This window comes from Nannobrachium achirus (assembly GCF_963921795.1).
Source record: "Nannobrachium achirus genome assembly, chromosome: 11".
Lineage (NCBI taxonomy): Eukaryota > Metazoa > Chordata > Actinopteri > Myctophiformes > Myctophidae > Nannobrachium > Nannobrachium achirus.
This window is the reverse complement of record NC_137820.1, coordinates 59,691,333-59,705,598: the sequence shown is the minus strand read 5'-3', so window position 1 is coordinate 59,705,598 and position 14,266 is coordinate 59,691,333. Positions and strand designations below refer to the sequence as shown.

At 43.8% G+C, this 14,266-nt stretch overlaps 1 protein-coding gene across 1 annotated transcript in view; it reads right to left on the bottom strand.

Annotated features, from left to right (window-relative positions):
* Positions 1–14,266, bottom strand: part of hydin (HYDIN axonemal central pair apparatus protein) — a gene marked incomplete at both ends in the record, with an annotated part of 211,630 nt that overhangs the window by 42,493 nt on the left and 154,871 nt on the right. The window contains 7 exons of the mRNA XM_080737231.1: positions 785–945; positions 1,550–1,780; positions 2,077–2,219; positions 4,299–4,535; positions 9,323–9,431; positions 10,456–10,651; positions 11,969–12,117. Coding sequence (XP_080593357.1) covers positions 785–945; positions 1,550–1,780; positions 2,077–2,219; positions 4,299–4,535; positions 9,323–9,431; positions 10,456–10,651; positions 11,969–12,117 — 1,226 coding nt within the window. The remainder of the gene's footprint in view (positions 1–784; positions 946–1,549; positions 1,781–2,076; positions 2,220–4,298; positions 4,536–9,322; positions 9,432–10,455; positions 10,652–11,968; positions 12,118–14,266) is intronic.

The window sequence follows — 14,266 nt, the reverse complement described above, 5'->3', positions numbered from 1 at the left end:
CCCTCTACAGGTTTGCCTCAATAACTATTAAAGTCCATCTTAGGGCACCGTAGTTTAATTCTACCTATGAGTGCGGATTCTGCCAATGCTTTTCAATGGGAACTGAGATCTGTAACTCTGACAGCAGTGTACAAATGGAACTAAATGGACCCGTTCCATTTAGTACAATGTCAGAGTTAAGGGGGTCCTTGAAATTAAAAAGTTAGAGAACCAATGGTCTAGAACAGGGGTCTTCAACGTTTTCAGGCCAAGGACCCCTTAGTTGAGAGAGAGATGAAGCAGGGACCCCCACAACCTTTTCATAGATTCCATAGTTTCATTGTTTGACAACACAATCATCAGTGTATTTTGGATTCATGTCAAGTTGTGGTTTCAGATATTTAACCACTTGAACAGTCAATACTTAATAAACTTGACATTTCACTCTGTACTTGGCCTGCTCTTTTTCCCCTCTACACCAAAGCTCTTAAAATAGCCGATCTACAAGCTCACAACGCCTCGTGCTGCAAGGCGTTGTGAGCTTGTAGATCTTCTATTTTTGGCTACAGTTCTCAGAATATGGACAGTATAGGGTTCAAGTTGTTAATGTAAAAAGGATTGGAAGATTTGGAGGACCCCCTGTAGTAACTCTGAGGACCCCCTAGGGGTCCCGGGACCCCTGGTTGAAGACCCCTGGTATAGAAAAAAAAAAAAAACAGAAACAGTTGGCTTGAACCCCACATTTGGGCTAGTGTTCTGAGTTGTGTGTTTATGCTGGATAAATGATAAAGCATAGTTGACTCACTGGTGGAGCCTGGTCTGGTACAGCAGGGTGTCGTTGAAAGTGATGGATTCCGTTTCACAGCTGAACTTGGCATAGTCGCACTCAGCACTGACACGCAGCTCCAGCTCCCTGTGGGAGCCCTCCACAACGCTGCAGGACGGCTCAGGGTCCGTCTTTATCAGCTACGCACAGACATTAGTATGCATTTACGTGATTAATGTTGTGAACAGTGGTGGAAGAAGAAGACAAGTACTCACATTTTGTACTTAAAAAGTGCAATCTCAGCCTGGGAGATGTAGTGGAATAGAAGTAAAAGTATTTAAAACTGGACATTCTCCAGTAAAGTAAAAAATACCTCAAAATTGCCTAAAGGCATATTTCACTTTCAAAAAAACTTTTGGTAATTTTATTTTCTAATCAGGCTTTTATGAACACCATGAACAGATTTTAATTTGCTTGATTGAATATTTAGATATTTGATGTAAATAACATTTACCTCTCCAGGCCCAAGACCTCTCCACATACACACCCATTGTAACTTCAAACACCATTTTAACCATGATAAATTCATCAAAAACACCCATTACTTTTTTTCTGGTGACTCATACTAACGTCCTAATACGTGAGCAGGCCGTGTTTTTTGGATAACCTTTTTCATTTATTTTTTGGATAATTCTTTGGAATGAAAGAGATATACTGTAGCTCTACTTAACAACTGCATCATTGCATCATTAGCCATTTGGTAGCAAAACAGTCTGAAAAACACAAACACAAACACTAACATACCTTGTTCTTGGTAGGTTGTTGTTGTGGTGGGGATCCGACAGCCTGTCTGGAGGCCGTCACCCATCGGACCGTCCTCTGCCGGTCGTCCCAGTCAGCCACATGCTCCGTCGGCTGCTCAAACTCCACCTGACATAGCTTACACCTCATTGGCTGGCTTGCCAATGTCACCGGCTGATTGGAGGAAAAGGTGACATTTACTTCCTTTGAGCAGCCAGCATGGAGGTGTCCCACCTGCAGGAGAAGAACAGATAGAGAGAGAGAGAGAGAGAGAGAGAGAGAGAGAGAGAGAGAGAGAGAGAGAGAGAGAGAGAGAGAGAGAGAGAGAGCGCAAGAGTCAAATCATGTCTTCTTAATTGAGCTGATGAGCTCATGTGCATAATTCAAATGCAGATTTAACAATCACATAGGATCAATATGATTACATTAGCAAAACAAAACATTCTAAGACAATAGGAAGACATTTAATTTGAAGGCTCCAGAGGACCAGGCTGTTTGGATAGATACTGTCCCATCCCTCCATCCTCTACCTGTGGAGAGAAGGAGATGTGAGGTCCAGCTGCAGGCCACTCAAACCTCAGCACCTGGCCGCTGCTGTGGTTGGTCATGGTGAAGTTCTCCTGGTGGCGCCGTCCCACTTGGCAATCAGCGAAATTCAGCACTGCATAAGAACCTGCACGGGAGGAATAAACCACGTTGCAGGCTAGCAAAGACTTGCCATCATAGTATCCAAAAATAGGTATAGCAAAAAATAACAAAAACTGTTTTGGCCAAACTGTCAATTATTAAGTAAGCAAGAGGCAAGCAAACATTGTGAGGTATTTTCACAATATTTATCTGTGGAACCGAGCCACATTAATACCTACAATTCCAACTTTCCAAGTGCTTGTCAGGGTGGGGGTCCACAGTTCAAATATGTTTATTTTGGGGGTCACGGCCTAAAAAGGTTTGAGAAGCCCTGGTATAGAGCATTAACAAATTCATCCACCAGGGGCATTGACAATTCATTCTTATGACTTCCTATCTAGCCAAGCTTTATAAACTATATATTTTTAAAGAGAAAACAATAAAAATAAATAAAAAATAAACGAATATTCGACTTTGGTGAACAACGTCGAATAGTAACTTTGATATTCGAATATTCGAATATTTGGTGAATGAATGCCCTAGTATACTAGCTAGAACTATGGGTCTGTAGTTATCTATACTTCATACTTTCCCAGCCTTGTCTTTTAGTACAGGGACCAGAACTACACTCAGCATGGAGTCAGGTAAAGTACCATGAGTCAACATTCCTGAGAAAAAGAGAGACAGCAACACTGCCAATCTGGGGCCAGCAGACTTTAAGTGCTCAGCTGTTATATTATCCAGACCACTGGCTTCTCTGTCAGAAAGTTGCTCTATGACATTAAAAACCTCTTGGATATCAATAAAAATCAAACCTCGGTTCGAAGTGGAGCGGTGAATCTGTGTGTGTGTGTGTGTGTGTGTGTGTGTGTGTGTGTGTGTGTGTGTGTGTGTGTGACTGTGTGTGTGTGTGTGTGTGTGTGTGTGTGTGTGTGTGTGTGTGTGTGTGTGTGTGTGTGTGTGTGTATGTGTGTGTGTGTGTGTGTGTGTGTGTGTGTGTGTGTGTGTGTGTGTGTGTGTGTGTGTTTGTGCCTGCACAACAGCGCCCCTCCTTTAACTTGTGTGGCCACTCAAGGTATTGCCAGGCTACAGACATACCCAGCCAGCCAGCCAGCCAGCCAGCCAGCCACATAGCCAGCCAGCCAGCCACAGACATACCTGTCTATTGGGAGCGCTTTCACCGCTCCAAAAACAACTAGCCTACAGCCCCTTGGTGTGAAGCAGACAGACTGTGATGTTGCTCTCTCTGGAACTGCCCCCCTCCCCCTCACTCCATCTCTGCTTGCAGGCAGTTGGGACTGGGAGTGCGCTGCTTGTTGACGCCCATTTGTGATGTAAATCGCATCACAGGACAGCCGCCTACAGGCCAAAATTTGGGAAAATATTTTAAACATTTGGGGATTATGAGAAGTAGAGACACATCTGAAGGTGATAAAGTTGATGTTGGGCAAGGTACATGCGTTATTGATTTTTGTATTATGTTTTTTAGACAATTGAACAACTGCTGAACGTGGAGTTACAGATGGAAACACACACAAACACACTATTTTTGGGGGTGATTCTAATTAAGGTTGTGGGATGCTTTGTTCTTCAATTATACCTACATGGAAAGGTTCACCTTTAACACTATTAAACAGCACTTCATAATGCTGTCTCCAGAGGTCAGCGATGCCAACTGGATCTGTTACCCCCTCTATATTACATGGGAGAGCTGCTTTTGCCCTGTTAAGGGACTTTGCCTCTTTCCAGAATTGTCAGCCATAGAGTGAGCACTCAGTGCCTGCTCTTGCTTGCACGTTGGGTGTTATTCAGCTCTGTGACGTTGGACGCGCTGTTTCGTAAAAACAGTCTTCAACCAGGAAGAGTCTCCGTCAGGTGGATTATTTTTCATTTCTAACTATAAATGTATTTTAAGCGTGTGGTGGGAGGCCCAGACCGCGTCCACTAAGTAGAGTAAGCTTTCAACTGTCCACTGATACCTTTGGTTGGTGAGGGGCGAAACAGTTTTTGTTATTTTCAGACCAGACGAGCGGGTTTTCCGGTATTGCCAAGGAGGTGCGGAGGTAGAGGAACATAGCGTTAGGGAGAACTCCACTAACGCTATAGACCAGAGCTACCCTCCTACCTGTTTGGTCCTGCTCCACCTCGTCCTGAGGAGCTCCGCTGATGTTGTCCAGGGAGATGATGTCCTGGTAAGCCTCCGCAGAGAGCAGTATGACTGTGTTGTTGTACTGGTTGTCCTTCACCTGCACGGTCATCTTCACCGTGGCCCTGAGGGGCCGGTCGGAGCAGAAGCCCACCTCGAACTCCAGCTGCTGACCCACGCTCATCCTGAACGATGCACCGTGCACCAGCTGACCTTCTGAGGGCAGCGGAGAGGTGTCACCAAAGAGCACTGATTGATTGATTGATTGATTGATTGATTGATTGATTGAAGACTTTATTAGAAGTTTGCATAGGAAAAGGTACAGTTTCATGACAGTACAGTTCACTGGTACAAGGTCAACTAAAAGGAGATCCTAAGCTTTTCGGCTTATTTACACAGGAAACCTTTATGTATCTCATATCTATACTATAATTTTGCGAATGTCTGAGTGAGTGAGTGAGTGAGTGTCTGTCTGTCTGTCTGTCTGTCTGTCTGTCTCAGCGTTTCTCCTCGGTGGCTGGAGCAATTGATCTGAAATCGCATCACCATCAGCATATGAACACACCTGACATAACTGTGAAGCCCGTTTGTCACTTTCACAAATCGTATGCTGTATAATAGCATTTTTATGGTGTATCTATATCTTTTTAGCCTACAGTACCTTTTGTGACCACACATGTTAAGGGAGGGGCGCTGTTGTTCAGGCCATGCACAATCACACACAAACCAACACACACACACACACACACACACACACACACACACGGGGGGGGGGGGGGGGGGGGGGGGGAGGGAGTGTGTGTGTGTGCAGGCGGGCGGGCGGGGGGGGGGGGGGGATCATGCAGATCGGTACACAGTATCTCTGTAGCCGTTAAATGGAACGGGTATTTCTTACATTGATGCTCCTACATATTAGCATGCAAGCACCAGTTAAAGTTACTTTCCATCCCTAATATACTGTGTGCACAGTGCACATCCCATAATCCACACACTGCACATCATTTCGGAGCTCATATCTTTGAACGGGTAAGGGCTAGTAACATTGAATGACAGATGGATAGAACACAGTACTATGCAGTAGATATTGTCCGAAAAAGAAAAAAAATCACACTTGTGTGAACTGAGCGGTGGTGTGTGTGTGTGTGTGTGTGTGTGTGTGTGTGTGTGTGTGTGTGTGTGTGTGTGTGTGTGTGTGTGTGTGTGTGTGTGTGCAACAGCGCCCCTCCCTTAACATGTGTGGTCAGAAAAGGTTACTGCAGGAGTGCAGGCTACGGACACGGAGACAGACAGACAGACAGACAGACAGACAAACAGACAGACAGACAGACAGACAGACAGACCCACACACACGGCCACGTATAGGAGCGTTGTGACCACCGCTCAAAAAGATATTTACAATAGAAGGGTCAGTGTAAGGCTAGGCTAGGTTTATTTTTACCAGTTATGAGCGGCTGCCGCCTGTAAGTGTTTTTTTAGGGTGGTTTTAAAGGATGTTAGGGATTGGCACTCCTTTAAGGCCTTCGGTGGTGGTATAGCAGGAGAACGAGTTTGAGCACATAATGGGCGTGACAGTGGACACTTCAAAGTATGTGAAATGTTTCTTCTGTTTGTGTGTGCGTGCGTGCGTGTTTGTATTTTATTTTCAGTGACAGATTGTGCAAATATGAAGACAGAAAAACTGCCAAAGACAGTATTGCCATGATGATATACAGTAAAGAGTACATGCATTGCTCAAGTTTTGTCCCCATGAAATGTTGCCTTTGGAAAACACTAGACAGTAATATTATCTAGGCTCTGGAAAACGCAGTAAAGAACATATTGAGAAATCATTGAACCGTATGGGAGTGTGAAATGTGGATGTCATTGTGCAGTGAAGGTTTTCATGTCGGACCAATTACTTTTTCAACAAAGTTAGAGGCAAATATTTACAGTGCATTCATTGATATTTTTCATTAATCTCTTTTATGACTGGACTGCAGCTCAGAGTGGAAGCAGAGTTTGATGGTACTTGGTCAACAAAATGTGTTGTGGGGAGATATTACTGTAAATATTGGAGTAAACTTTTTATAATTTAGCCAAACTTGCTTCTCCCATTTAAAGATGGGGTGCCATTTTCCCCCTAAAACATGATGATCAGGTATTATGATTATACTAGGAGGAAGATCTTTTATAGTCCGAGCGTTTCAGGCAAACATCGTGCACTTTATGAAAGAAGCATGAAATTTGGCACACAGTTAGAACATGCCATATGGAACATTTTTGGCTATAGGGGCATCGCAGATTTGTCTTGGGAAACTTGTGGGAGCCAATCAAAGTTGCTCTCATAGACTTTACTATAGAGTCAAATAAATACAAAAAATAAATATGCTTTAAGTAGCATGTGAGGGGTCAAACTAGGTGTTATTCGGGATTCTGAATCCAATGCAAGCATTTGTTTTGCACGAAAAACATTCCTTTCCGAGAAACGGCCGCCACTAAACTTTGAAAAGTGATGACTCATCACTAAACCATAGATGTATGGGGTCCGTTTTTAGCCCTAGGAATGTTTTTCCTGCAAAACAAATGTTTGCATTGGATTCAGAATCCCCAAAAACACCTAGTTTGACCCCTTACATGCTACTTAAAGCATATGTATTTTTTGTATTATTTTACTCTATAGTAAAGTCTATGAGAGCCCAACTTTAATTGGCTCCCACAAGTTTCCCAAGACAAATCTGCGATGCCCCTATAGCCAAAAATGTTCCATATGGCATGTTCTAACTCTGTGCCAAATTTCATGCTTCTTTCATAAAGTGCACGATTACATCAAAATACTGCCCGAAACGCCTGGACTATTACAAAATAGTGTACAGAAAGTGTTAAAATTATGTTTTTATGTGGCCACATTCACCAGTTCATTAAGTATGCCTGGTTGCCAGGTGAGTTGTGACCCAGCTCAAGTTAACCACAACCACAGTGTTGGGTGTAAGGTAAAAGGAGAGGGGATGAGTTTATGATGTCACTAGAAAAATATTGTTCCTTCGAAACAATTGTGGGCTCGCTTCAAGCCAGAAAACAATGGCTATAAAAGTACAAAATGTCAAGATCGCAGGCAGTGCTCTCTTTGACGTTACAGACGTCAAAGATTGGTCCATTTTGTTCCAAAAATGTGTTGTGCAAAAGTTGACCCGCTGGTGGCGCTAAAACAGGCCAATGTAAGAAGGGTGGTATCTGTTCCTTGACCTATTGGGAATGTGCTTGCAAGATTTAACGCACATTGCAGGCTGTGTTCATGATTTGAGGTGTTTTTGGCTTTGGCCACTTTATCGCTGCTTGCAGCTATATTTATTATTATTATAATCTTTTTTTTGTGTGTGCACTTCATAGGCATATTAGATAAAGGTCCTTAGATTGTGTCTAGAATGTTTCATGCAAATTGCTAAAAAAAATCCTAACGGGTTTAAGCGTTTCACAAACTGCTCAAAATTATATAGCGCCCCCCTTTGGCCAATTGGAGTAAGATTGGTTTTAGTGATATTTGGACTAACACTCTACATCTTTGCCAAATGCCATGAACATGTTACTTTGCATGTATGATTTAGAGGCAGAAGAATAATTTGCATAAAACTGCAATATTCATTGAATTATTAAAAAAGCATGTTTCAATTTAAAAAAAAAATCTGATCTGACAGATCTTTAGATATTGGTCCAAAGTTCATGTAAAAAAAAGTTTTGTGGACGTGACGCGAAAATTCCAGAATAAAAGCGGGTTTAAGCGTTTTACAAACTGCTCAAAATGGCGGAAAATCTAAGGGCGGAGCTTACTCAACAAAGACACAGATGTCTTCCGCTCGAGTCAAAGCACGCGTGTAAGCAAGTTGCATGTCTTCAAACGAAACGAGGCATGACTTATGCCCGTTTAAAGTTTGAATTTTCAAACGCTTCGTATAGCGCCCCCCTTTGGCCGATTGGAATAAAATTGGTTTCAGTGATACTTTGACTAACCCTCTACATCTTTGCCAAATGCCATGAACGTGTAACTTTGCATGTATGATTTAGAGGCAGAAGAATAATTTGCATAAAACCACAATATCTATTGAATTATTAAAAAATTATATTTCACTTTAAAAGAAATCCGACCAGACAGTTTGACCGTATTGGTCCAAAGTTCATGTGAAAAAAGTTTTGTGCGCGTAACGCGAAAATCCCAGGAGGAGATAGATTTTTACTGTTTTTCATATAAGATTTATTGAACCGTGGGTCGGAAAATTAAAATTCCCTTTTCCCTGGATTCCTTGGGTCATGACGCATCTCCTCATATAGGCCACGCCCATTTGCGTCAGGATAGATTTTCCGCCATTTTGAATTTTCTTCAAAACACACTTTTTGCTCCTTTTCCTACATATTTTCTCCAAATGTCACAAAAATCGATACACACGATCTATGGACTCATGCGATAAACATATTTAAACGATATTTTGATAGTCCATACCGTTCTTCCGTAACAGGGTTCCAAAGTTAGCGGGAGGAGCCCGTTTTGTAAGAAGTAGCCATAAATCACAAACGAAACATCCAGTCAACACCAAATTTTAACCACAAGTGGGGGGCGCTATACTGAACATATACCCAAAAGCATTTCCACTTCGACCCATAGGGGGCACCACAAACGCGCAAAACGTAACCGTTTCATGCCAAAACGTGTTTTTCAGGGGGAACGACCCTCTCAAAACGAAACACTAACACCAACCGCTACACAAGGTTGCACAGACTTAGCGAGCTGCAGGCACACTTAAAATTTCTTAGAAATTTTCTTTTCTAGTTAACTCAGTGTTTTTCAGTTGGGCCTTTTGACTCAGAGGCTGGAGGAAGTAACCACACATACACATTATTAAATGTGAACATTATAACCACACCTGGGAGTCTATTAGAGTAATGTTAACTCCATAGACACAGAAAAAAAACTGAAACAGTGCAAAAACACACCTCTTTCAGTTTTGAGATTGTTCAATGCAATAAGGCTGTACCTGAGTCTGTGTTGTCCTTTAACTGCGTGGTGTGGATAGAACTACAGGGGTTACCCTGAGCAGCCTTCAGGGTGAAAACTCCTTGTTTATCCAGCATGTCCATCTGAACCTACAATAGCACAAAAACAAAAGCAAGTTTGAGTTCTTCATTCCAGTGGTTCCTCATTAAAGGGTGTATTTAAAACTAATTTAGGCCTGAACGCAAATCTGTGTGTCACTTTAGATTTGAACCACTTTAACCATTATTTTATGCTTTAACTATTAAAAAATAGCAGATAAACAAGCTTGTAGATCTGCTATTTTTGAAAAATTGTGAACATTTTTGCAAGTCTTTGGATATTTTTGACAATATTCTAATACATGTCTTCTAAATCCTTCTTCCTAAATCAGTGGTTCTCAAACTTTTTCATGTCAAGGACCCCCAAAATTACATGTATTTGGCCGCGGACCCCCATCTCAAAATATGTTGTTCCAGGGACCATCAAAAAATCATGAAAAAAAGATCCACAAGCTCGCAGCGCGGCACCGAGCTTGTATATCTGCTATTTTTCAATAGTTAGAGCGTTAAATAATTCTAGGCCTAAATGAATGGTCTACGTTCACTGGAGACAACAGAATAATCTAATGTGACACTCAGGGGCGTCACAAGGGGTAGGAAAGTTAGACTGAGTTACTGGGGCCCAAGGTGGAGGGGCCCTAGTAACTTTATCTATTGAAAAATAGCAGATATACAAGCTCACAGCGCGGCACCGAGTGCCGCGCTGCGAGCTTGTAGATCTGCTATTTTTGAAAAAGTCGTGAAAATGTGTGAAAATCTTTGAATAATATGCAATTTTTAAGCGAACATTTCTAACTGAAATGTTGCTTCTGGGGGTCCCTGGAACGAAATATTTTGAGATCGGGGTCCGTGGCCAAATACATATCATCTTGGGGGTCCTTGACATAGGTTTCTTGCACACATTTTCACGATTTTTCAAAAATAGCAGATCTACAAGCTCGCAGCGCGGCACTCGGTGCCGCGCTGTGAGCTTGTATATCTGCTATTTTTTTTAATAGTTAAAGCACAGGGGCCCCACAGTGAATCCTTGTACCCGGGGCCCAGAATTTGGTGTGACGCCCCTGGTGACACTGACCTGAGCTGAAACATTGCTGTCATTCCTCAGCACCAGGGCCACAGTGTGCCTGCTCCCCACAAGCAGCCTTCCCAACTGCAGGACGTGCTCTCCCTGGGAGTTCCTCAGGGCTGGACGCACCACACACACACTGGGTAGGTTGCCCTCTCCCATCAAGTCAAAGGCCAACGTCCTGTTCTTCACCATGGGCAGCGTGCTGGTTCAAAGAGAGCATAGCAGAGAGACAGAAGTCAGAGAGAGAGAGAGAAAGATAGATACTGAGAGGGACAACACTAACATGCGAGGAGCTAAATCGTCTGAGGTTTTGGACAAGTTTGACGCCCCCCCCCCCCCTAGGCACGCGATGCAGAAGGGAGAGGGAGAGCGGGAGACCTCTTGTGTCCGCTGAAAGCACAGGAAAGTGGTAGCGGTCGACGTGAAAATAAAAAGAATAAACACTTCTTTGGTATTTTCACCCTTTTTTCCTGCATAGTACTGCGTTTTATTTGTCTGTCATTCTATGTTAAATGCGTGTCTCCACAGAAAGCAGTGAGCACAGTGGTAGCAGGCAATTTACAAAAATAAACACTTCTTTTGTATTTCCCCCCTTTTTTCCTGCATAGTAGGCCTACTGCGTTTTATTTGTCTGTCATTCTATGTTAAAGTTATACCATGTAACTTTTTTTATAAAACAAATCTTAAAATTGTCCTAACTGTTAAATCGCTAAAGTTTTAGAACACCCACTCTGTTATTTTCAGCTTCTAAAGCCTTCTCTTTATATGTTTTCTATGATCCTTGCCGGGGTCCAGTTTTCGCGAAAAAATAGCGTCATCTGCATCATCTGTATACGTTGGCCAATCACATCGCGGATCATACACACATGATACACTACCGGCCAATCACAGCTTATCTGCCATGGTCTTCAGGAAGTAGCCTCGCTCAGCTACAGTGTTTACCATGGTGAAGGATTCTTAACCTCTTAATCCCCAAATCCTGGCCAGAAAATTACGTTCTACCATGCGTTCTACCCCTCCACGGATTTGTATCGGTCGCGGTGGTTTGCGGCGCCGCTCCGGTGGTCCACGGCGGTGGTCCGCGACGACTCCGGGCGAAAAACGGCCCAAAAAAGCAATACCGCTACTAACCACTAGCTTAGCAACTTACACAGTATAGCTTTAAATGCGCGTCTCCGCAGAAGCACAGTGGAAGTGTGCGACGTGTAAATAAAATAAATAAACACTTCTCTTTGGTATTTTATGAAAATGTTGCTAAAATCAATGTTCCCTGCCATGAAGGGAGCATAGCCAAAAGCTCCCAAGCAGCGAGGGGGCGTCAACCTTGTCCAAAATCTCAGCCGATTGAGCTCCTCGCCACTAACATACTGTAGCACTTCTGAAAGAATTAAACATGTGGTAACCTGAGAGTGAACACACACACGTGCAGACGCACACGCACACGCACACACGCACACACACACACACACACACACACACACACACACACACACACACACACACACACACACACACACACCTGGTGGCCCCCTCCAGTGTGGCCTCAAACACAGCGTGGTAGAGCTGCATGGTCTGGGGTGTGAAGGTGACCACTGCAAAGGCGTGTGATTGGCTAGGAATGCACAGTCTTGCAGAAGACAACTCAAACACTTCCAGACTGCGGGACAGCTGTAGAGAAGAACAGACTACTTTAAAAAGCTGCTAGCTAAAATCCACTTGACATCCACCAGCAACATAGCCCTGAAACATTGCATTCCATAATTGCGACCGTCAGGTCGCACTTACTACCAAAACCTGATCCCCACTGATCAATATTAAATCCCGAAAGACACTAGGAGGTGCTCTTATTGGGCCCCTCATTGATTACGGAGTCCTTGTCTGGTATCGCGACGCCCCAGCTGCCTTAAAGCTAAAGCTCCAAACAGCCCAAAACAAACTAATTAGGGTTGTGCTTGGTCTCCCTCCTCTGACCCACCTTACCGAGCATCACCACGAAAGCGTGGGGTGGCTCAATGTAGCTGACAGAGTACAGCATCTTGCAATGGGCCTGGTGTACAAGATACACTACACCTCCAAGATTCCCATGTACCTGACAAACTACTTCTTAAAGGTCAAGGATGTTCACGATCATAACACCAGAGGCTGCTCCACTAATCATCATCAGCGTAGATTTAACACTAAACAAGGCGCTAACTCGTTCTCCTGCTATACCATCAACATGTGGAACGCCCTTCCACAAGCCCTAAAGGAGAGCAAATCCCTAGCCTCCTTCAAAATTGGTATGAAAAGTCACCTTCAGACAGCAGCTACCCGTGACTTGTAAATAGACTAAGCCCCCATGCTCCCCCCCCCCCTTTTCTTTGTATTCTTCCTTTTGTATTTGATGTTATGCTTTTGAAACTGATATTATCCTAGATAAAGTACTATGTTCTATCCGTCTGTCTTTCAATGTTATATGAGATACTTAAGTGTGGTTCCTGTGGAAATAAGCCTCGGCTTTCTAGGATCTCCTTTTAGTTGACCTTGTACCAGTGATTTGTACTGTCATGAAACTGTACTTTTTTCTATTGCAAACTTCTAATAAATTCTTCAATCAATCAATCAAAAACCTCCACCGGCTGTCTGTCCGTCCGTCCGTCCGTCCGTCCGTCCGTCTGTCCCTCCGTCACACGTCACACGTCACACTTTTGCCCTGCTCATATCTCCGCAACCGTTGCCCCGATCCATGCCAAATTTTGCACACATACTCCTTGCCTGCCAAACTACAACCTCCAAGGACCCCCGGAGCTCCAGGGACCCCCAGGTCCCTGGGGGACCCCCGGATGTAAAAAATGACCAAATGTGCAAAAATGACCAAATCACCACCCCAACGGGGCTGCTCACGGGGAATTCCCGGGAACCACCGACTCCTGGTGCTCCAGAACGGATGCAAAAGTGGTGACGCCCCCAGTGGAGGACCCCCTACACTGCAGCTCACATAAAATGCCGTAACTCGGGCTAGGAGCGTCCGGGAGAGCCGGGGCCGGTACCTATTCGTCCGCCTCGGTGGCGCGGAGACCCCACCCCTCATTTCTCACATGGCCCTCTTCTAGCGCCACCATGAGGCCGATTCTTGCAAAACACATTTTTGGCCCTAAAATCATGCAAATCGGGACACAGTATGTCTACACTCAAGTCATCGACTTGGATCTGTCCCATATAGCGCCACCTTCAGGCCGATTTTTTAAAACACATTTTTGGACACTGCTCCTACAGATTTTGCCCTAAAATCACGCAAATCGCTACACAGTATATCTACACTCATGTCATCAACATGGATCTGTCCCATATAGCGCCACCATCAGGCCGATTTTTTCCAACACATTTTTGGACACTGCTCCTACAGATTTTGCCCTAAAATCACGCAAATCGGTACACAGTATGTCTACACTCTACACTGATGTCATCAACATGGATCTGTCCCATTTAGCGCCACCTTCAGGCCGATTTTTTCAAACACATTTTTGGACACTGCTCCTACATTTATTGCCCTAAAATCACGCAAATCGGTACACACTTGCTCTACACTGATGTCATCAACATGGATCTGTCCCATTTAGCGCCACCTTCAGGCCGATTTTTTAAAACACATTTTTGGACACTGCTCCTACAGATTTTGCCCTAAAATCACGCAAATCGGTACACAGTATGGCTACACTCATCTCATCAACATGCATCTGTCCCATATAGCGCCACCATCAAATTTTTCCACACTTCTACACATTTTGGCCTAAAATCACGCTGCGACCTGACGGTCGCTTATCTCCCGATTAGGGAG